Source organism: Rana temporaria, chromosome 11 (genome assembly GCF_905171775.1).
Source record: "Rana temporaria chromosome 11, aRanTem1.1, whole genome shotgun sequence".
NCBI lineage: Eukaryota > Metazoa > Chordata > Amphibia > Anura > Ranidae > Rana > Rana temporaria.
Genome location: NC_053499.1, coordinates 98130338 through 98155371, shown reverse-complemented (window position 1 = coordinate 98155371; position 25034 = coordinate 98130338). Strand labels below are relative to the sequence as shown.

General features: G+C 46.2%; 1 protein-coding gene across 16 annotated transcripts in view; it reads left to right on the top strand.

Annotated features, from left to right (window-relative positions):
* The window catches only part of NRXN2 (neurexin 2), a 2907124-nt gene that overhangs the window by 2190828 nt on the left and 691262 nt on the right, over positions 1–25034 (top strand). For 3 of the 16 annotated variants that reach the window (XM_040327840.1, XM_040327838.1, XM_040327837.1), the window contains exon 1: positions 21858–22775. The exons of the other annotated variants lie outside the window; for them this stretch is intronic. In XM_040327840.1, the coding sequence (XP_040183774.1) occupies positions 22586–22775 (190 nt within the window). In that variant the 5' untranslated portion in view covers positions 21858–22585. Of the gene's footprint in view, positions 1–21857; positions 22776–25034 lie in introns of those variants that run through there. 16 annotated transcript variants of the gene reach the window in all.

Sequence of the window (25034 nt, the reverse complement as noted above, 5' to 3'; positions counted from 1 at the left end):
GGCACTGATGGGCACTCATAGGCGGCACTGATGGGCACACATAGGCGGCACTGATGGGCACACATAGGCGGCACTGATGGGCACACATAGGCGGCACTGATGGGCACACATAGGCGGCACTGATGGGCACACATAGGCGGCACTGATGGGCACACATAGGCGGCACTGATGGGTACTCATGGGCAGCACTGGGCACTCATAGGCGGCACAGATATGCACTCATGGGCGGCACTTATGGGTGGCACTGATGGATACTTATGGGTGGCACAGATGGGCACTGATAGGTGGGCACTGGGCATGGATGGGCACTGTGGGGTGGCACTGGGGTGGCACTGATGGACACTGTGGGGCAGCAGTGATTTTTACCATGTTGCCAGTCAGTACCCATCTTTTTTTTTTAATGCTTTTTTTTATTTATTTTTTCAGACTTTTTTTTTTCCCATGCTTTTTTTTTTTTTTTTGCCCTTCCCTGGTGGTCCAGGGTGGGCATCCCTGGTGGTCCAGTGTGGCGATCCGAGGGGGGGCTGCGCTGATAAACAATCAGCGCGAACCCCCCCTGTCAGGAGAGCCGCCGATCGGCTCTCCTATACTCGCGTCTGTCAGACGCGAGTGAGGAAGAGCCATCAACGGCTCTTCCTGTTTACATCGTGATCAGCCGTGATTGGACACGGCTGATCACGTGGTAAAGAGTCTCCGCCGGAGGCTCTTTACCGAGATCGGAGATGCAGGGTGTCAGACTGACACCCCACATCACCGATCGCCGCGCTGCGCGCCCCCACGGGCGTGCACGGCATGAAATCCTGCAGGACGTCCATGGACGTCCTGTCAGGATTTCAGAACCACTTACCGGACGTAAATCGGCCATAGGCCGGGTGGGAAGTGGTTAAATTACTAACCCTAAAAACACACTCTATGAGCATGCCCAGAAACATCCAAGTGCTGTTCACACACAAAAAGCAACATCAAAAAATCTAAGTCCCTGGGCATGCTCAGATCAACAGAAATGCAGCTAGCAGAAAATAAGGCAAATCCCTGTCCAAAATGAATCACATCATCCAGCATGCTACAAAATTAGAAATGGGACAAACACCCCCTGGTCCAGGTGGGCAAACAAAGAGCCAACATGGGCAAAAGTTATACCATGAATACCATTGCAGTCTATGTGAATTGACTTGTTAATTTTGCTATTCCCCACTTATCTGCCTTATCTTCTAGTTATTGGCCTTACAATGGGTATGGGTGCCCAGGTCCCACCCTAAGGGACATACAGTACCTGCCGCTGTTATTGTACTTTCAGCGTGATCTCATCACTCTGGTTCTCGGCAACAGGGTACTGTACATCTCACGCTGGCTGCCGGAATATGAAAAACACAGGAGAGAGAGCGGCCTCCATGATGGAGGGGGGGGGGGCATGCGACGTATGGGCACAGGCAGCACTGGGCAGAAAGGCAAAGGCTCAGAGTCTTCACAGAGTCTTCACCGCTGTCTTCTGCCGGGGGGGAGCCGGACTTCACCGCTGTCTTCTGCCGGGGCCCCCTCCCCCTTTCTTCTTTAAGCTCTTTTACAAGGGGGGGTAGGCCCGGTCTTCTCTGTTGTTTTCTGCCGGGGGGAGCCGGACTTCACCGCTGTCTTCTGCTGGGGGGGGGGGAACTGGACTTCACCACTGTCTTCTGCCGGGGGGGCGGACTTCACCGCTGTCTTCTGCCAATAAGCCCCCCGCCCGCAGACCCCAACAACCAACGGCCAGGGTGCTTTGGGGTGGGGGGCAGGCGGCGTGCTCGGATAAGTGTTTGGTATGGATTTTGGGGGAACCCCCACACCGTTTTTTTTTTATTTGGCGCAGAGTTTCCCTTCCAGGTCAGTGTAACTTAAAAAAGATTTGGCCATTCAGGTGCACCTCTTCAAGCCACGCAAAGGCAGCTACGCCACTTGCTATTTACCAATATTTGCCGGCGTAGTGAAGAGGCGCACCTGAATGGCTGAAAATGCCGCTCACGCATGCGCAGTACACAAATAAACCTCCCGCAGGTTTAAATGTACTAGCAGGCGCAGCGGCTGGTTTTTGCAAAAGTCACTTTCACTTTCTATTCAGGCCGTATAAGTTACACAACACATGTCACTACACTTCCCCACATCATCCCACATCCCCCATAATAAACTCACCACCTTTATTTACATTTCTAGATGCCGTGCGCCAGGTCCATAGTGGCGCACCGTGCGCCCCCTCCTGGGCGCATTCGGCATTATAGTAAATACGTAATTGCGCTGCATTGCCGGCGCATTCCTTTAGTAAATACTATAACAGCTGTTGCGCATGCCGATGCGCCATGATTCATGGCAGAAAGGCTTAGTAAATCAGCCCCATAGTGTCTGAAAGCCGGCCCAGATGAAAAGCCTAATTTAATGTACGAAGGAGGACAGGAAGCATCTCTTTTTTATATATTTTTAGGGAGACCGTCAATCCCTGGGGCCTTGGAGTTAGGGAAGCTAGCCACCATACCTTCCACATCCAGTAAGGTGAGTGAAGCATTAAGAATTCCTCTCTCTTCTTGTGGGATAACCGGAAGATCGATCGATACTGGCCAGATTACTAGCTCTGCTGGGGTATAGTCAGTTGGGGTATAGTCAGTTGGGGTATAGTCAGTTGGGGTATAGTCAGCCCTAGAAGTATACACATTCTGATAATAGGACCTAAAAATAGATATATTAGGGCTAGCCTCCCCCTCTACATTCATTGGAGCTGAGACATGTGTAGGGTTGGATTGAGACATTATTATCTGAGCCAATAGTCTACCATTCACTTTTCCCTCAGCTCAGCTAAGTCTCTTCTGGAAGAAGAGTTTGGGCCTGATTCCCAAAAACCTGTGTAAATTTAGGATTATCTAACTTATGTCATTTAAGTTACGGCGCCCTAAGTTGGTGTCGTAAGTACCGTATTCTCAGCGCATTTGCGGTCAAAATTGCGCCATCCTTAACCTAAGTTCCAATGCGTAAGGCGTGGTTATGGCAAGTGGGAATGAAGTGGGCGTGCTTCATTGTAATGAGCCGTGACCCCATGCAAATGAAGTGCCGGCCGTACTGCGCATGCGCGCACAAATCTGGACCTCACTGCGCATGTGCAGTACTTTGGTCAGCGCAATCAGTGAGATAGGTAAAAGGCCAAGCGTACTTAGTTTGAGGATCGCCCTGTGTCTAAATAGCCCCAGTCAAACACACTTCTATTGCAAAAGTATTTCCCTGTGTTCCCTTCCTAAAGCAAGTTGCTTCTGCTTTGAACGTTTGTCAGTGTTTGTTGGTAAGATTTGTTTGTGAGAAAAGTGTTTGTGGAGTTGGAGGGTATAGTTGGTGTTTGTTTTTGCTAATTTGTTCTTTGTTTTGATTGTTTGCCTGTTTGTTTTTGATAAGTGTTTCTTTTTTGGTGTGTGATTGTTTTTTGTTTCCCTTTTTTGCCTGTTTGTTTTTGAATTTATAGTAGCTGTCTGTATTTTTTTTTTTTTTGCTTGTTTTTATTTTCTTTGTTGTGTGTGTGTATTGTTGTTTGTTTTTTGGGTGAGTTCCCTGTTGCTGGGTGTTGTCTGTCATGGCTCCCAAGCGCAGGAAGCTTAATTTTACACTGGCAGAGAAGCATATACTTGCTCAGGGCGTCATTAAATATGGGCGATTTCTCCATGGCCCTGAGAGCCACAACACCACCCCGGCCAGGAGGAAGGAGATCCTTAAAAATATTACCGATCGGATCAATGCGGCGGGGGGGGGGGAGACCAGGACCATCGCTGGAGTTCAAAAAAAAAAAATGACTTGAGGAGCGTGTCCCGGAACAAGCTGGCAACGCTGCATGCCCATACCAGGGGCACTGGAGGAGGGGGACCCTGCCCAGTCAGGATGAGTGAGGAGGAATGGGCAGTGGCCCAGTGTTTCCACCCACAGCAGGTGGTGGGCCTGCCTGGCTTTGACAATGATCCTCTTATGAGGACAGGTAATTTTTTGGAATTTCTATCTGGTGATTAGCATGTGTGGGTGGGGGAAGGGAAGATGTGCCAAGTGTGTGGATCCAACAACCTGTGATTGTTTTGTGTCCTCCCCAGATGGCCAGGAGGTTGCAGCCCCATCAGCCCAGGAGTTTGCTGGGTCATCAGCCCAGGAGGTGGCAGCCCCATCAGCCCAGGAGGTGGCAGCCCCATCAGGTCAGGAGGTGGCAGCCCCATCAGGTCAGGAGGTGGCAGCCCCATCAGGGCAGGAGGTGGCAGCCCCATCAGGGCAGGAGGTGGCAGCCCCATCAGGGCAGGAGGTGGCAGCCCCATCAGGGCAGGAGGTTGCTGGCCCATCAGGGCAGGAGGTTGCTGGCCCATCAGGGCAGGCTGCTGCACCACCCCCAAGACAGGCTGATGCAGAGTCCCAAGAAGGGCAGGATTCGCCATGGGAGGGGAGTGCCTACAACTCCCCTAATTTGGATGTTGAGTGGGAGGAGGATGAGGGGGAGGAAGATGACAATATTGAGATTGGGCAGCAAATCATGATGGGCCAAGATATGACCTTTGAGTCATCCCCTGAGGGAACCCCACAGGCGCCCAGCAGTCAGGCCACCATCATGGGTCGCCCCTTCCAACCCTCCTCCAACATGCAGCAGCACCCATGGCTCACTCCAACTCCTCCTCCAAGGCCACAAGCCTCAGGGGCAAGTAGGAGGCCGACCCCGGAAAACAGGGGGGGGTTGGTGCGTCTGCCGGTCAGTCTGTTGAGGGACAATGTCCGGCAGACCCGCAGTCTGTCTGCAATCCAAAAAACTATGAGCAAGGTGGAGCACAGCCTGGGTGCAATGAGGGAGTCACTGGGTGAGGTGGCCACCAACTCAGTGGGGGTCATCACGTGTTTGTGGGACCTGAAAAACGCAACAACAGGCGTGGCCCAGGAGGTGACTGCCCTCACCCAGGCTGTGCAGGCCAATACCCGGGCTGTGCAGGCCAATACCCGGGCTGGCCAGGCTAATACGGCTGACATTACTTCCTGTCTGACAAGGATAGCCGTTGCCTTGGAGGGAAGGCCAGCAGGAGGACAGACACCAGGGGAGGCTCCTTCTTCCCCTGCACAGACCCCCCCCCATGAAAATACTCCCTCCCCTGCACAGACCCCCCCCCCCCCGTGAAGATCCCCCAGTCGGCCGTGGCCGTGCCCGTGGCCGTGGGCAGCCCAGAAGGAGCACTCGGCAACATCCTTAAGTTGCAGGGGTACTTTTTTTTTTTGCTACTGTACTTATGATTTGGTTTATGTGTGTGAATGTGGGGGGGTGGCATTCCTGAAAACATAAGGGTGTCACCCTCAGTTTTGGTGGAGTATGGATCCCCAGGACCAGGGAGAAGTCATCCTAGGTTCCTGAATGGTGTATGAATGCACAGTGACATAATTGGAGCCGTGGCGGGGCGTTACTGCTCCCAAGTACCAAAGGGGGGGGGTACTTGGATCTAATCCAATTCGATGTGCATGTGATGTGTCTGTGCTAGGGACCACAGTGACGTGCATTCATGCATTCTCATTGTGAGATAATTAATGTGCGTTTTGTACCAAAAAAAAAACATTCTCCTTGTCATATAAGTAATGTGCATTTTATGTGCAAAGAAAATGTTTAAAGGTCACATAATCTCTGTGATTTATTCTGGGCAAAGCAAAAAAATAAAGATAATTGGGGTCCATTTACTGGACAAAGATGCCTTCAGCCAGTTGTCTCCTTATTACCTGGCCCTCAGCAGTCTGGGTAGAGGGGTTTGGGGGGGGGGGATTGCCTGGGTGGGGGGTTAGGTCAGGACATATCTCAACATGCAGGCCCCTTCTCACAGCATAATTATGGAGGATGCAACATGCCCCAATAATTTGGCAGACAAAGTCTGGGGAATACAAGAGTGTACCCCCAGTCTTGTCAAGGCATCTGAATCTGGACTTGAGAAGGCCAAATGTCCGCTCTACTATTGCCCGGGTCTGGATGTGCACCTCGTTGAATTTGCGTTCTCCGGGTGTTTGGGGGTTCCTAAAGGGGGTCATCAGGTGGGGTCCCAACGCATATCCAGAGTCACCTGTAAGGGAAAAGACAGGAGGATATGTGCCCCTTGTGATGTCTGCATCACGGGGGGGGCATACCTGACACCAATGTCACTCACCAATCAGCCAGCTGTCTCCATACACATTCTGCTCCAAGTCTTGGTAGATCTTGGTCTGCCGTAGGATGTAACTGTCGTGGCACGACCCTGGAAACTTGGCACAAACGTGCCAGATGAGGCCATGGGCATCTACGATCACCTGGACATTGATCGAATGCCAGCCTTTCCTGTTTCTGAACAGGTGTTCAGTTTCATGGGGGGGCTGTAGTGCCACATGGGTGCAGTCTATCGCCCCGATGGTCCTTGGGAAGCCAGCAATGCTGTAGAAGTCTGTCATGGCTTGCAGACGCTGCTCCTCCTGGGTGGGCATCACAAACTGGTTGGTCATGCGCCGCAGTATGGCAGGGACCACCTGATGGACACATTTGCTCATTGTCGACTGCACCATCCCAGCCAGACCTCCAGATGCACGCTGGAATGAGCCACTGGATAAAAAATGGAGGGTTGCCATCACTTTATGAAGAGGTGTCAGGGCATGGGAGCGTCTGGTTGGGGTGATAAGATCCACATGAAGTAGTTGGGTGATCTCCAGGATGGCCTCCCTATCAAACCTGTAGTTGCCATATACCTCATAATCTGGCATTTGCAAAAGATCACGCCGTGGACGATAAACTCTCGCCTGTGCCCTCATCCTCCTCCTCTGTGCCCTCCTCCTCCTTTGTGCCTGTAAGGCAGCAAGTGCCGTCAGAATCATAGCTGGCCCTGGCATTTTTACACAAAGATCCTTCTCAACTATAGCTCTAAGCTCTAGTCACTACCTACAGCAAACCCTTCCACAGCATGTGTAAAATTAGGGCTGGTTTTATAATGTGGAAATTTAGTCAGAAAAACTAACATGTGCGCACAGGGCGGAAAATACGGCGCACACACTTAATTTTGAGAATCGCCCTAACTCCCTCATTTGCATCTTTGCCTATCAAAAACAGCGGCGAGCCTAGCGTAATTTGCGCCCGGGGATGCGCAGGTGTAACTAATTTAAGTACGGCTGAAAATACGGAAATATTTGCTTAACTCGTTTTGAAGATCGTGCGCAAATATACGCGCCGTGTAAATTTAGAAAACTTGAGTTAAGTCTGCGTATCTCTTTTGGGAATCAGGCCCTTTATTCCTAGCCCTAGAATTCAACAGTTCATTCAGCCTATTTTGAGATGAAAGCCATTCCTGTTGGATATCTGGAGAGGGATTCTGAATGTACAGGGCTTCCGCCACAGAGGTATCAGCCTTTGCAAGCTCAAGCTCTCTATGGGAGGCACTTTTAATAATACTTATATTCTGGATTAACATTCCCCGAAGATAGGCCTTTAAAGCATCCCCTACAACTAGTATGGGAGAAGAGCCCAAGTTGAGGGACCAAAAATCCACAATGCGAGTGGAAATGGCATCCTCTTTGGAAAATAATTCCAACCAAAGGGGGTTCAGCCGCCATGACATACTAGACGCCTGATGCCCTGATGTTAAAGTAACCAACAGAGGGGAGTAATCTGAAATCCCTCGAGGTTCGATATTCATATATGCTATTAGATCTGCCGAACACAAAGCCAAATCAATTCTTGATAACGTGTTGTGTGTTTTCAAGGAACAAGTATAAGCACATTCTTTGGAATGTAGCTTCCTCCACATATACAGTCCCAATTCCCTGCATAGTCGTCCAAAGGGGGAGAGATGGCCATCGGTCATTGACCTTGGAGTTGGGCATCTGTCCCGCTTTGTATCAACTACACTTTAAAAAAGTACCAATATTGGAATCTGGGGTGAAACACCTGCAAGGAAATGAGCTGATAAAATATTTCTGGGTTATATGGGGGAGGTATATATATATATATCGGTCAGGATCAACTCAAGATCATCTCCAACTTACATTGTAGAAAAACTTATTTGCCATTTTCGTCTACCATAATCCTACTACAGGTGAATACCACACCAGCATAAACCAGAACAGTGACTCCCCTTGAATGGGAGGTGAAGAGCGATCAACGCTTCAAAAATCTGGTCATGAGGGCAGGATGAAAAGAAGTAATATAGTCAAATACAGATTGTCTTTTTAGAGCAGGGGTGTCCAATCTTTTGAAGAGCGAGGGCCACTTAAGCGACTTTGGTAACCGGTGGCGAGCCACAATGAGCGGAGTGGGATGGTATGTCCGTGTCTGCTCTGCTATACTCTTTTCTCTTTTCGTCCATGGATGGACACAGCTCCTTAAATATTGACATTTGGGTTATGTTCCTGTTCATAGGAGAGGACTAGGCAGAACATGTTAGTTATCTTAAAACATGTAACTTTAACAGAGTTGAACAGCCCCACCCAGGGGGCGGTCCCTCCGGTCATAACCCCTCACCCTGCAGCATGCAATTCCGTTTTTTCTGCCTATCAGAGGAGGTGGACTTGGCTCTTTTTGGGCCCAGAGTCCTGAAGAAATGTTTAATTTTTATTTTATTTTTGTTATTCTTCCATCAACTACCGGCTGGGTGACAGGCTGGATATTATAGATCCTTGTAGTCCCCCCAGTCTGACCATCGAGCGTGAGCAGACCTTAGCTAGGTGCTGGGTCAGCCATGACATACCCCATGGCTCCAGGGGTGGCCGGTGGGCATATGCTCCGGGGTCCACATATGACTAGGCTGCTGTTGTCTCACTCACAGTGGACCGGGCCAACAGCTTCTCCGTACTATCGGTTGTGAATCTGTCAGGGATGCACCAGCAAGTCCTCGCAAGGACGGGTAAGTACGGTTGCTCTTGCCTCGGCAGGATGGAACAGTTGGGCATTCCCGGGATTAAGGGGTTCTCCTGTCCTCCCTTTCCCTGCTCTCTGTCGCCCTTTCCCCTCCTGCCCTAGGGCCCGCTGCGCTCTGGGTGTACCTGTGGGTGGTCTCCGGGTCCCTGTGGGGGACCATGGGGTGCCAGGGTCTGCTTTCTGTGAGGGGGGGGTCTGTCTCCTGGGAAGTCTCTGCACGGCCTTCTTGTCCACATTGCGGGGCTCAGGCGCCATTTTTAGTGTGCCTGCTTTCTCTATTGTAATTTCTATTGGTGGCCATTTTGTCCTGGCTGTGCTGTGGCACAGGTCGGTATTGCGGGCGGCCATTTTCTTGTGGTCCACGCTTTTTTATCTGAGGCGTCTGGCGACCATTTTGGAGTGAGTTTTGGCCTCTAGCACTGGCTTTCTGAACGGCACGCTGCTCATTCCCCTCAGTTTTTTTCACACACTGTGTGTACAAGGAAGGCGGGCAGCGGTGGTGAGTCCCCTGGGTAACCCCCCCCGGTCGGTGCAGCAAGGAGGGTGGACTTCTTGAGTGTTTTTCACTTTGTCCCTGAGGGCTGTCAGTGGGTGAATATGCAGTCAGTATCTGGCCTTCTTCCCGTAAATTGCCAGAGGCAGCAGTCGGTGCCCCTGCACCTACGGTTCCCATGGATACGCTTTTGGCAGTCCTGGAATCATTTGTTGCCAGGGTGGAAGCCCCCTCCCTCGCCATCTTCTGGGTAAAGCTCTGACTCGAATTTGGGCCTGGCTGCGGCTCGGGATCCTGATTCTAGTATGCCACAGGATGCGGACCAGGACCTCTTTGAGGACCCCTCGTCCGGGTCAGTGCAAGACGGGGCACTTGTGAGTGCACTTATTGATGCTGTGAGGGACTCTCTAAAGCTGGAGGATGTAGCTGGGACTTCCATAGAGAGGTCTGTCTCTTTTGGATTGTACAAATCTACTTATCCGCTCTGTGAAAGTTTTTCCTTATGTTACTTTCTTTGATAAGTTCATAGATAAGGAAAGGGAACGGCCACAGAAGTCCTTTGTGATCCCTCAGTGCATGGCGGTCCGTTATCCTTTTAAGCAGAGCCTTTTGAAAAAATGTGCCTCTCCTTCGGTCGTGGACCCTCCGGTCTCTACCGGGAGAGCTAACCACTCTCCCGGTAGAGGGGACCCCTGCCTTTAAGGACCCTACTGATAGAAGGTCCGAAGCTGTGACCCGTTCCATGTTTACTATGCTGGGGTCTTCGTTGCGATCTATTTTGGCTGCAACTTTGGTGTCTCAGATTCTTACTGATTGGGCAAAGGTTTTGCGCCAGCAATGGATGAGCATCAGCTCCCCCCTGAGTGTGTACGGTTGGCCGACCAGTTGATACAGGGCCCTGTGTATGTCTGTGATGCCACTTTGGATTCAGCTCCCTTGATCTCCAGAGCCTCTGTATCGGCGGTGGTATTAAGCCACCTGATCTGGCTGAAATGCTGGTACACTGACCAAGCATCCAATAAAGCTCTAGCAGATTTTCCTTTTAAAGGTGGGAGGCTTTTTGGTACCTCGCTGGACAACATTATTAAGGATGTCACTGGAGGTAAGAGCACACTTCTCCCTCAGTCCTCTAAGGGGAAGGATCCGCGCCATAAGTCGGGGGCCCTCCTATTCCGCGTAGAAGCAGTATTTTTGTCAGTCAGCCAGCAGATCCTCCCAGACTGACAAAGCTCCAGCTGGGGGACAGAAGCGTCCCTTGGTGCGCAAGCCGGCAAACAAGCCTGCTACCGCTTTGCCCCCACCCAACTCAAGGGTGGGGGTACGGCTTTGCGGGTTTGCAGCTCGGTGGACCTCCCTGCTGTCTGACCAGTGGGTCTGCGAGGTGGTCACTTCGGGGTACAAGATCGAGTTTCTTTCTTGTCCACCAAACAGATTCTTTCCCTCAAATCTTCCTCTCCTTCCAAGTAGTCGGTCTGCCTTAATGGGAGCAGTACAAGACTTGCTCAGGTGCGGGGTAATTTTACCTGTGCCACTGGAGGAAATATTTTAGGGATTCCATTCAAATCTGTTTGTAGTCCCAAAGAAGGACGGGGTCCATCCAATCTTGGACCTCAAGGCCCTCAATGCCTTTGTGAGGGTGCGAAAGTTGCGGATGGAATCAATTTGCTCAGTGGTTGCTGCACTTCATTTGGGGGACTTTCTGGCGTCCCTGAACATCAAGGACGCATACTTGCATGTCCCCATCTGCGCTAGGCGTCAGAGGTTCTGCTCTTTGCGATCGGCGAAGACCACTATCAATTTGTGGCTCTTCCCTTTGGCCTAGCGTCAGCACCAAGAGTTTTCACCAAGGTCCTCGCCTCGATTCTGGCTTTGTTGAGAAAGCGAGGCATTGCCGTCATGGGCTACTTAGACGATCTACTTCTGAGACCTGCTTCTGGATCAGAATTAGAGGAGGATATGTCTATAGCCAGTCAGATCCTCCGAGAATTTGGTTGGGTGCTGAACATTCAGAAGTCGGTGTTGGTACCGACTTAGCGTCTGGAGTACCTAGGATTGATCCTGGACTCCTCGGAGGTGAAGGTCTTCCTTCCTTTGGAGAAGTAACAGAAACTCCAGTCGGCTGTAAAATTGTTAGCGTCCCGCAAATGGTCGTCTCTCCGTTTTTGCATGCTGGGCCTCATTGTGGCCTCCTTCGAGGCAGTACTGTATGCCCAATTCCACACTTGAGTCTTGCAGAAGGAGACCCTGTCCAAATGGAACAGATCTCCGTTGTCTCTGGATCGTCAGGTTCAGGTAAGTCACCTGGTCAGGGCTTCTCTGAGTTGGTGGCTGAGGTCCCCGTCTCTTCAGTCCGGGAAGTCGTTCCTTCCCTTCCATTGGACTGTGATCACGTCGGACGCCAGCCTCACAGGTTGGGGGGAGTCTGGGGGTCCAGTCGGCCCAGGGTCGCTGGACTCTGGATGAATCTTGCCTGCCGATCAATGTCCTGGAACTTCGGGTGATCAGGCTGTGCCTGATGGTCCTCGTGGTCGTAGAGGCTACAAGGGCGTCAAATCAGGATCCAGTCAGACCACGCCACGGCGGTGGCTTATGTCAACCATCAGGGGGGAACACAGAGCTCGGCTGTGGTGTCGTAGGTCGCTCACATCCTGCGGCGGCAGGAAAGGAGCGTGCCAGCTCTGTTGGCCGTTTACATTCCGGGCATAGAAAACTGGCAGGCGGACTACCTAAGTCGTTAGATGCTGGATCAGGGGGAATGGTCATTACATGCGGAGGTGTTTCAACTCCTTTGCCAGAGGTGGGGCACAGACGTGGATCTCCTGGCTTCTCCACTCAATCACAAGGTGTCGAGGTTCGTGGCCAGGTCCCTGGGCACATGCTTCAGATGCGTTGGTGGCCCCGTGGGGTCAATATCAGCTCATTTATGCCTTTCCACCACTGAAGTTGCCCCACTGTATCTGGTGCTCTTGGTTCTCCAGGAACCTCCTTTTGAAAACATCAGAGAAATTCCTCTCTTGACGCTGTCTCAGAAGGTGGCCTTTCTAGTGGTTATTACATCTGTCAGACGTGTTTCTGAGTTGGCAGCCTTGTATTGCAAGTCTCCTTACTTGGTCCTTCATAAGGATAAGGTGGTGCTATGCCCGCAACCTTCCTTTTTTCTGAAGGTAGTTTCAGCTTTTCACCTCAATGAGGACATTGTTCTTCCTTCCTTGTGTCCTCGACCGCCGCATCCCAAAGAGGCTGCGCTCCATACTTTGGACGTGGTACATGCTCTACGGGTGTACCTGTCTGCTACGGCTCCGTCCTGGAGGTCAAACTCACTGTTTGTGGCGGTGTCTGGTCTGCAGAAGGGCCTGGCTGTCTCGTCGGCCACCATTTCTAGGTGGATCAGACAGACCGTCATTCAGGCTTATGTCCTTAAGGGCGGGCGCCTCCCTTCGACCAGGGCAATTGGTGCCTCCTGGGCTTTTCCGACATCAACCGTCTGTGTCACAAGTGTGTAAGGCGGCGACTTGGTTCACACCTTTTGCAAATTTTACAAGGTTGATGTGAGTGCATCTTCAGCTTCCTTCGGCCGCAAGGTTTTGCAGGCGGCTGTTTAAAGTTGCAACTCCTCTGTTGGGGAGCTCTGCTTGTTTGTGGTGAAGTTAGGTCTTCTTTTGATTACTGTTCCCACCCCTCATTTTTTCTGACACTGCTTGGGGACGTCCCAAATGTCAAGATTTAAGGAGCTGTCCATGGACGACAGAGAATAGGATTTTACGGTGAGTACAAAAAAATATATTTTTTTAGCGGATCGGATTGGAGGCAGGACACAAGTCGGTTTATGTCTGCCACTACTGAGAGGTGAATGGAGGGTCCAATTGGATTTACTATAGGTACAATGCCAAAATACCACTACTGGTCATTTAACCTGTACCATAAACAAAGATATGACATTTGAATATAAAGCATAATTAGATACTCCAAGAAACCCCCCCCCCCCACAAAAAAAAAAACACACAATACACCAAAAAAACAAGATCCTCATGGGAAAAAGCCACTGAAGTAAGAAAAAAAAAAATTGGTGGCTATTGCTGATTAGGCCTCCCACAGCCTGGCATATAATAGAAAAATAAAAATAAAAATGATACCATTGCCCCTTCATTTCATATTATATAAATGTACTGAAAAGATAGGCCTGTCTGTCACCCCAGAGTATAAGTTTTAACTTGACCCTCAAGCCAGTCCTGTGCTTCCTGAGGTGTTTGAAATATTTGTACATTGCCTTCACAGACCACTCGCAGATGGGGAGGATATAGCATAGAGTATTTAAACCCCTGGAGTAAAAAGCATTTCTTCACATCTCGGAATTTTGCCCTTTGTTTCTGAACCTCTGGTAAAAAGTCAGGAAAAAAACGAATTTTTGATCCATTATATTTAATATCTTTTAAAGCCCACGCCTGCTGCAGAATATTTTCCTTGTCTCTATAATTTAAAAGACGTATTAGAAAAGGGCGGGGCATATTTCCTGGTTTCTGAGAGCGGGTAAGGACCCGATGGGCACGTTCTATTACGAGTAATGAAGAAAAATTATCTTTGCCAAAGATTTCAATAAGCCATCGTTCAGCAAAGTTAATTGGGTCATTACCCTCGGCATTCTCTGATATACCCAGTACCCTGACATTATAAGAATGTAAACGATTCTGTTTATGTGTGGTGATTGTCAACTGTATTTTGTTCGATAATAAAAGCTTGAATTATAAACAAAAAAAAAAAAAACGATTCTCTAGGTCTTCAACTTTGGAAATTAGTAGTATTTAACTTGCGGGTAGCTGCTTTCATCTCTGTCACCATGGGAGGAAAGTTGTCCTCCTGTCCATATTTTGCTACCACTTGTTGGCTCGTTCCTCGACAGTTCTGCCTGATCCCAACTTGCAACTACTCGTTACTGACCTTGGTTTGTTTACTAAAAACGCTTGTAATAGAACGTGCCCATGAACCTTTAATGTTACTTTAGGCTTTGACAATAAAACCTTGAAGCTGGTTGGTTACTATGCACAGCTGCACCAGATTATGTGTGCTCTAGTTCTAGTTTTCATAAAATCCCCCCAAGGCTCTATACAGATACAGGTGAACTAGGCAAGCCACCCATGGACTGTGAGGTTGCTTCTGTTTTGGGTCATGTCACCATTTCTAACCAGACAGGCTCAAAGATTGTAATATGAGTCCCATATTGGGACAAGGAAAAGATAACCCAAAGCTCATTGTGTTTATGGCTTACAGTAGAGCCGGGCACCGGAATTGGGTAATATATTAACTGCCGCTGGGATGTTCAATAGAGCTGCCCAATCACCTTTACAGTACTTGTGGATTGCCCACCTGATGTCTTCATAAACGCCATGGACCCCAGGCTCCCTGTCCAATAAAGGCTACAAGTGTCTAATGCTATCACATAGGGTGTTTGTTAACCCCCTTATTAGCAATATAATAAAATAAATGTAATAATTAAAATAAATAAATAAAGCACTCCATCACCCACACACACATAGGAACACAAACTCATGCTTAGGGAGCACTCATGTATCGACAGTAAATGATTGTGGAACACATATTGGGTATCGCCATGCAAACCAGAGTGAGAGAATTATTTAATTGTAGGTCCCTCATTTATGGTTAATTTTCAACTGCATTGTGGTGAAGTGCATTGAAAGAGATGTTACATGCATCTTTTCTTGCTGTGTTAGGCAGCCCATTTTAATGAATTGCCTGCCTTAAAGGTTGTAAAAATAAACAAAAAATCCCTAAATAGCTCCCGTTACCTTAGTGCAGTCCTCCTTAAACTTACCTCATCCTTCGATTTTGCTTTTAAATGTCCTTATTTCTTCTGAGAAATCCTCACTTCCTGTTCTTCTGTCTGTAACTCCACACAGTAATGCAAGGCTTTCTCCCTGGTGTGGAGTGTTGTGCTCGCCCCCTCCCTTGGACTACAGGAGACTCAGGACTCCCACTAACACACAGCTCCTTTTTCTATCTGCAACTTAGAGAGCGTCCTGACTCTCCTGCTCGCCCCCTCCCCCCTCAAGGGAGGGGGCGAGCACGACACTCCACACCAGGGAAAAAGACTTGCATTACTGTGTGGAGTTACAGACAGAAGAACAGGAAGTGAGGATTTCTCAGAAGAAATAAGGTCATTTAAAAGCAAAACCGAAGGATGAGGTAAGTAAAGGAGGACTGCACTAAGGTAAAGGAAGCTATTTAGGGGGAAAAAAATTACCTTTACAACCCCTTTAACGCAATGTTTGTTAAAGCGGATCTCCGCCGGAAAAAAAATATTAAAAGCCAGCAGCTACAAATACTGCAGCTGCTGACTTTTAATGTTAGGGCACTTACCTGTCCTGGAGTCCAGGACAGGTAAGTCGGCAGCAGAGGACGTCAGCAGCAGAGGATGAGTGATCGCTCAATACTCTTATGCCCCCACCGCCATCCTCGGTGAGGGAATCGGGAAGTGAAGAGCTCCGGCTTCACTGTCCGATTCCCTACGGCGCATTCGCGAGAGTCACGCAGTGCCGTCCTGACTGGTCCCTGTTGTGTTCTGGGAGCCAAGTGTTTCCCAAAACACAGCTGGTGGGGGCGGGAAGTGACGTACTCCCCGCAGAGTCCCCGCAGAGAGGACTCCCGGAAATGGGTGCAAATATCTGTCTTTGACAGGTATCTGCACCCCCTTGAAAGGTGTCAAATGTGACACTGGAGGGGCGAGGGTTCCGATGAGCGGAAGATCCACTATAGGGTGGAGCTTCGCTTTAACACATTGCATAATGAACTATAATAGTGTGAACAGGTGATTATGGGTGGGTATGATCACCTTGTATACATCTTACATAAATAGTCTATTTAGGAATCTCAGCTGACAGTTGCTGCTCACTTTGAAGAGACCATAAAAAAATCTGCAGGGATAAAGTGTAAGCACTTAGCGCTGCAGAGAATTGGACCAGACTTTTTAAGGGTGTTTTGAACTCCACCTGAATGAACACATTTTTTTATGTAAATGTAAATATGTAATACCACGTGCCAAATCCTTTACATTTTACATTTCTGTTTCCAATTTATGGTGCTGAAAAGTACTGTTCTGCAAATCCTAATTGTACTACATAATTTTTTTTTTAAACCAAACAACTTTTTCACCTCATCAATCAAAAGGCCTAGGCCGACCATAGATTAATCAAAATTATGATCTGTCTGTAAGTTTGTATTGAAGTTGTTCTATAAATCGATTCAGTACAAGGATTTTTTTATTTTTATGTTATCTTTATTTTGAGAGTTTTCTAATGCCGCATACAGACGGTCGTTTTTTGTGATGAAAAAAAAACGACGTTTTTGAAAACGTCAATTAAAATGACCGTGTGTGGGGAAAACGTCGTTTTAGGTCTTCTGAAAAACGACAAAAAAAAAATTCGAACATGCTCGATTTTTTTGTGTCGTTTTTCAAAACGTTGTTTTTTGTGTCAATGAAAATGCCCATAGTGTGTGGGCAAAACGACGTTTCAAAACGAAGTTTTTAAACCCGCGCATGCTCAGAAGCAAGTTATGAAGCTAGCTTCAATGGAAAAGAGTGCTGAACGTAACCGCGCTTTGCTAGAGCATTTTGAAAAAACGATGGTGTGTAGGCAACGTCGTTTTTGAAAATTACGTTTCAAAAAAGTCGTTTTATTTCATGATTCAAAACGTCGTTTTTTTTTCATCACAAAAAACGACCGTCTGTACGGGCCATCAGAACAGGCATACTGTCAGCCAACATGGCTCAGAAAAAGGAAGAGAAAGACATTACATGGCATAACATATCGGGCCGTGTACCGGGTACATGTGTTCAACATAGGGGTTGTAACAATCCAGGGGTGTACCTATCTCGGGGGACACATCCGGGGGAATGATTAACAATATATTGCAACCATGTTATAAATTCGCTCAGTAGTAGGTCACCCCTGTCATCCCTGTCCGGCACACCCCTGTGGAGGGTAAATGCCTCAAAACAACCTTTGGAATCAAATCATACCTCTGGGTATCAGACCCACAGATAATGAGGGAGTAGAGAAGGGAAAACTTAGATGAAGGAGGGATAAAAAACGAAATAATTAAATAGTGAAATAGTACAAAAACAATACATTGGGGGGGAGAGAAAAAAAAGGGGGGGGGGAGAGTAACATCTGCTATTTGCACTACAAAATTTAAAAACTGTAGCAAACCTGCATAGGCTCTACCGCTCCTTTGCCTCTGAACCTCCAGCGTCTCAGGTCCTCCACTATCTGGCCCCCTCACCAGAGGAGGTCACAGCCTGAGAGGTCCTCGGTGCAAGCAGCCCATCCGGGCCTGCATAGTGTATCCAAGTGGCCCAAATGGAGTAGAATTTGTCATATTTGTCCTTACACTGCGCCATCCACTTCTCAGCAGCCATAATTTTATTCACCAATGCCACCCATTTAGTACGAGTTGGTACCTGTTGCATCTTCCAATGGATCGGAATCAATCGACAGGCCGCATTGAGCAAATGAGGCAGTGTAGACTTGCGATACTGGCTGACAGGAACAGTGGGGAAGTGTAGCAGAGACTCCAATGGGGAATCCGGGAGTTCTAAGTCTAGAATAAGCTTAATCTGGGCATGTACATCCTGCCAAAAGGGTCGTAGTTTGGGGCATTCCCACCAAATGTGGAAGAAAGTGCCCCTGTGGCCACAATCTCTCCAGCATACGTCTGGTAGAGAAGGATATATCTTAGTAAGTTTGGAGGCTACATTATACCATCTGGTTAGGACCTTATAGCTATTCTACTGCATTCTCGTATCGACCGTGCTCGAATGTGTGAGTCTATACAGGTGGTCCAGCTGGGGCTTGGTAAAGACGTGCTGAAGGTCCCTCTCCCACTCCCATATGAACCCGAGAGGCTATGGTGTCCAGGATCTCCTGCTTCCTGGCACGGGTGGTATTTCTACTTTCCGGACCATGGAGGAACTCATCAAACTCCTCCATCCCAGAGATGATGATAGCCCTCTCCTGGGCAGTAAAAAAATGTGTTCTCTTGCTGACGGGAGCAGCCATCATACAGAAAAAAGAAACAAGCCGGGGGGAAAATTACCTTGCTCAGGGGGGGAAAGCAGGATGTAATTTTGCGTCGGACGGACGCATGTCTGGGCGTATTTATGCGCTCGACGCAAGCCAATAGGCCGGCGTACAACGGGAAGTTCGGCCGACCTAGATGCGCGCATGCGCACAAGAAAGCGCTCCGGCTTAGACATCACTGCGCATGCTCCGTTGAAGTTAGGCCGGGCGTAAGCCACTGCACCACGCTCAGACAATCATTTGCATAAGTTCACACCCACTTCCACTTAAACCGGCTTAAGCCTCCAATTTTAGGTTCGCCTGCGCACATTGGCGAGCAAGTGCTTTGTGAATCATCAACTTTGCTCTCCGTCTTATGCCGGCGTAGCACAAATACGTTGCGTTACGCCGGCCCAAATATGCGCCAATCTACCTGAATCTACCTAATAAAGTGAAAATAGAATTGATTAAACTTCCAAATGTTGAATAATGGAAAAGTGTGGATAAAAATTTGCAAAATGAATCACAAAAATTGTTCATTAATGAAATCCTTAATAGTTCATAATTAGTGATCCTTAAACCGTCCACTGAAATATAATAGATAAGTTCAATAAGTGTAAATCCCCCCGTGCACAAATCCTTGATTAATAAGATCCAGACTCTTTAGGAGTAGGAAATAGAACCGAATAAGTGATATCCACCACCGAATGCTAAAAAGTTCTGCTTACCAGACCCCTGTGGTCCTTTATTACAAAGGACCCAGAGAGGCTATAAGTATGAGCACCATTGGGCTGTATGTCATCAAGGACCCACCGCACGGCTAGTCCGCACTCTCCATAGTTTTGGAAGCTGTGTGTTCTAGGCTTAAGTCTGTTAGTTCCCTAATCCTTTGCCACTGTAAAACCTACCAAGATGGTAGGTTACCTGTTTCTGATCTTTACTGATCCTAAACCTTTTCAGGTTTAACTCTCATTATGTTGTTTGTTTCCACCAGTATACAACAGAAATGTCCATTTTAACTCCTGCATTCTGACATATTGGGCTAGATTCAGAGAGAAGATACGACGGCGTATCTCCAGATACGCCGTCGTATCTCTGAGTCCGGCTGGTCGTATCTATGCACCTGATTCATAGAATCAGTTACGCATAGATTTCCCTAAGATCCGACCGGTGTAAGTGTTTTACACTGTCGTATCTTAGGCTGCATATTTACGCTGGCTGCTAGGTGGCGCTTCCATAGATTTACTCGAGGAATATGCAAATGAGCTAGATACGCTGATTCAGAAATGTACGTCCGTCTGGCGCATTTTTTTACGTTGTTTACGTTAGGCTTTTTTCGGCGTATAGTTACCCCTGCTATATGAGGCGTATCCTATGTTAAGTATGGCTGTCGTTCCCGCGTCGAGTTTTGAAAATTTTACGTCGTTTGCGTAAATCGTTCGCGAATAGGGCTGGACGTAATTTACGTTCACGTCGAAAGCAATGACGATTTGCGGCGGAATTTCGAGCATGCGCACTGGGATTTTTTCACAAACGGCGCATGCGCAGTTCGTAAAGAACGTCAAATACGCTGGGTCACAGTTAATATGCATAAAACACGCCCACATCATCCACATTTGAATTAGGCGGGCTTAAGCCGACACAGATACGTTACGCCGCCGTAACTAAGGGGGCAAGTTGTTTCTGAATACAGAACTTGCGCCCTAGATACGTTACGCCGGGCGGACAGATAGACCATTCTATTCTAGCCCATTATCTATATGTCAGTGTGTGTATTTTTAGACCTCTATTTACTGAAGGTAGAAAAAGAGAGAGTATGGGATTCCCACCTAATAATAGGTAATGTAGTACTCACCGATATTGTCGGGGGGTGCAATCCAATATACAATATAGCAAAAAAATATAAAACAAAAAAGAAAAATAGACTGCTGCACACCCTGAAGAGTTAACTACAAATTTATTAGAATAAGTATCAAAAAGAACACACGTATGTAAGGCATAAAAACACAGGTCCCCTAATAGTAGGTGGACCTACCCAAAGAATTCCCCATGGATACCCACTCAAGATAACGGCATATACCAGTGACTAACGAAAAAAGCACTCGATCATCCCCAAGGGAGATCAGAGTCTATAAGTAGCGCACCCACCCTCCATATTTACTGAAGGTAATATCATTTGATTTGACCGTATTCTGCTCATCTCTTCTATCTTTAATTATACATTTTTCAGTCTTGTTTTCATCCCTGTGAAATTAGTCCACAATTGTTATGTTGCAGCTTGCTTCTTAGCTTTGTCCAGCATTGTTTTTTTTCTAGCATCCACCTCTCAATCGTCAAACTTATTTCTATATTTTTGAAAGGGTGGATCATTAGGAGGGGTGCGTGGGAGGAAGCTATTTCTTGTTGGACGAGGGTATTAGTGTGAAGGATCACAGGTGTTAACCTCCCCTCACTGCATTATTTAATGTCTCCCAAATGAAAATGTGCAGTGTTGGAATCTGATAATACATGTATCACTCTGTTATTATCAGTCTCTAGATTTATCTCTATTTCTTATCTCTGGTCTCCTTCTTGGGGCTTCTGACTGTTCATCTATTATTGTGCCTTGTATTTTTCTCAGGGTACCCCCAGCTAATTACATGTAATTTGAAAAAAAAAAAAAAAAAAAAATAACAATCTGTGTTACCAAATTCTGCCACAAGATTTGAAAAGTATGAAACAAAAAAAAATCTTCTATTTTCTTTCTGATTTGCTTGTTATTAGGGTTGCCTTTTTTCTCTTTATAACTGTACAGTTTTCCATCTGATCCCACATGTTTTTTCTCTAATTTTAGGATTTTGGTAATTTCCATCCTGGAATATTTGAATTAGCTCACCTTTTTTAGCCTCATATCATCTCTCAGTATCCTCCATCACAGTTGTATATGCTTAGCTTCTTTTAGATTACTTGTTTTATTTCCTCTATACCTTCGTTTGCTGTGTAGCTCTTTTGCCATCTTGCTTCGAGCTGCATCCTCCACCTGTTCTCCCTCCCTCCTCTGTTCCTACATCATCTCCTGTTTCTATATTCTCTGTGAATACCTGCCTATCGGTCTGCTTCTGTTTACTTTACCTCTGTGCATTTTCTTATTGATCTCCCACTCTGTTTGGGTTAGTGCCATCTCTTTTTCACCCTGTGACTCTTGTCTTTGTCACTTTTTAAAACACCAACCGTTATTTTTTTTACTGTCACATGCCTGTGTTCACCTTTAAAGCACATCCTCTCAGTCCTTACTATCTGTGCTTCTCTCTTTCCCTGTATTTCTCTCTCCCCCCACCTTTCTCTCTTCTCATCTCTCCCCCTCCCCCTTCTTTCCTCCCACCCTCCTTCCTCTTTCTCTCTGCAGCACACACAGGCAGATTTCTCTCTCCTTCTCTCTTTCCACTGCTGTTGATTATTCTTATTTTGTTTTTATATTATCGGCTTTTCTTTTCCATTTTTTGGGGAAAATACATATAATGCTTGGATAGTATGCATTTTGGGCTAAAGGTGAGGAAAGATAACAGATCATCTCTGAAGACAGCATCATCTGAAAAGGAATATTTGTGTGGTGAATCAGTTTTTTCCCCTATGCCACAATCCTCTTTTCCTCCTCCATTTCTCTCTTCAGCTGTTCATGATGGTGAATGCTCTAAAGATTCACAGGGTGAGATGTATCTACAATGAAGGCTTTATGAAATTAAGCAAGCCATTTATTTAATCATTTGCTTTGTCTTTTTTCTTTTTTTCTTTTTTTTTTTTTTAAAACGGATTAACAGAAAAGAGAAAGACTGATTATTTTTGGAAGAGCCTTTAGAAGGGGGTTATTCCCCCTGTTAGAAAGGCTCTTCATATATATCGATATATTTTTTCACCTTGGCTTTGTTTTCTTAGTCTGGATGTTGTTGGGGATCAATGGATGCTGGAGGAGGTTGAAGCCCACAAATGTAATACCCTTCATCTTCTTTCCAGACAGAAGAGTAGTTCTTCCCCACTAAGGAATTAAAGGGGGAATATGAGACAGGCATTGGGGGTCAGCATGACATACTGATTTTGGAAACCAGAGGCTTGTGTTTGCCCTTTTGGCTGGCCCCCAGTGGTGCATCTGGCAGCCCCCTGGGGGTCATGGCCAGATTTGGCCATTGGGTTTGGACCCTTATGTCACTTGGCCTTCTGACGCTGACCAGGGTCTCAGACACAGCACGGGTATCATCCAGCCTCAGTACTACTCACCATGTGCACCATTTCCATAACAAGCATGGAACAGTCCCCATCGCCATTAATAGGACTCCATTCTTAACAAGAGGAGGACATGGTGAGTATATTATGGCGATTAAAGCAAAATTAAAGCAAAACTTATGACATGTATGTTTTCTCTTATAATTTATTGAGAACATAAATAGGAAAATGGAGCAAGGAGACAAGGATGTGAGCTGTACAGGGTTAATTGGGTAATTTAAAATGGCTGATTTTAGGATAAACAAATTAAGATTAAAATACATAATTATTACTTTCGACTGATTTGGTGTTTATAAAATATTTTGCAATGTCAAGGCAGGATTTGTGTAGGTTGTTTTGCACATCAAATCTTTTATATTTAATTTGTTATCGTGGCGTTTGTGAACAATATGTATATTACACATGTTTTGTGTGATTACCCACTATTTAATGTTTCATAAGTTATTTTTTAACAATGTTCTTTTGAAGCACGAAAGACGTTTTATAAATTAATTGGTAATGGTTTGGTGCAACCATGTAAATGCTAAGTAAAAATGATATCTGCTTCTTGGTGTTGGTTTATAAGATGGATATGTAGCACTGGGTATTTAATAAAATGTCTGCAGTTAGTGTGGATCCCAGAAATGAAGGCAACTGCAGTAGCTGTGTTTATTGGTAAAGGTACACGATTATTGTTTCTCAGTAAGCTGGTTTTGGGCTGAATCCGTTTTGCCCTACTGATTTGAGAAAGGGATGATGTTGGTCACATGATAAGGGAACAGCAAACTCTCATGTGTAATTGCCCCAATGCTACTGACCAGTAACCAGATTATGACCAGAAAAATAATATGTTTCTCAGAAGATGGTTTAAAATGCATAGGTATCCATCTTACAAATTTGTAGGCAGAGTTGCAATATCTGAATCCACTACATACCGCACTAAATACACATTTAGCAGTGTTTTAGGCAGCCATAGCAAAAGAGACAATTAATGATTTTGCCAGAGAGGATGGAAGCATGCTCAAAATAGTTTTTGTATATGGCATATTTATTAGATGCTGAAAGAACCTTATGGTATCCTTTAGGGAAATGTGCTTTTTTTGTCTTGTTAAGTGTCTGTTTCAATGGATTATATAATTATATACTTACAGCATATGGCATTCCACACTATAGTTTATTAGCTGGTATAAATGTTTTAAAGTGTTCTAGTAAGCTTTGTCCAGCACAGTATTTTGAGGATCTTGAAATTTTAGGCCTGATCTATAAAACTGTTAGGGCAAGTTCACACCATAGAAACACAGTCCGAATGCGTTCCAGATGCTTGTGCGTTTTTGGTGCTTTTTTGATGAGTTTTAATGCATTTTTGATGTGTTTTTGGTGCGTTTTGATGCAGTCCAGTGCATTTTCCCCCTCCTTTTTTCTTAACCTTAAATAAAGACGTGTTCAAGTGCATTTTTGGTGTGTTTCGGTGCGTTCCAGTGCATTTTTTTTATGCATTTTACAGTGTTCCAGTACAGTCTGGTGCAGGAAAAAGACAGCATCTTCTACTTTTTTCCTGGAACTAGAACGCACTGTAACTGCAAGCACTGGTGTGAACTATGACATTAAAAACCATATAACCTACTTTCCATGCATTTTTTATGCAGAAATGCAATGTATGAACTGGCCCTTAGTAGCAAAGATGATTTGAGGCTAATCATAGCAACCAAGTAAATTCAAACCTGCATTGGAGAATACCATGGGAGAATTCAAAGAATTAATGTAATTGGTCCATGTGACCTGAGACCATAAATTCTACTCAGTGTTATACACTTGGCCCTTTGTATTTACATATAGCTGTATGTTAGTCTTCATATAGACTATATTTTCATTATTGATAAGTGGTTTCTCTTTTTATTTAGAGTACTAAACAACATTAACCATCAGTGACAAGATGTTTTATTGTTTATATATTGCTTGCTGTGGTTAGTAAGTCGGCTCAAAATATCTGTTTTAAATGAAATTATACAGTATGTTGTATATGTAGCCCATATGTGAAAATTCTGCAATTAATTACACCTTGAAGAGAGCTCCTCTTTCAATTGGTTTGAGAAAATATTACTACTTCCAAGTAGACACATGTTTATATATGTCTGATTATACTGTTTATTTGTTATTGTTTGAATTAGGTAACCGTTGTGGCATTCAAAAAATGCCCAGGAGCTCTGAAGGCCTTCTAGTCTTCTTTTTTAATTAGAAAGTGTGTATCATATTTCTTTCTGTAAACCAAATTACTATTAGAAACCACAAAGGAGTCTTTTAAAATAAAATCGTAAGACCTAAGGTACAGTGTTTTTATACAGAGAAGAAGATAATA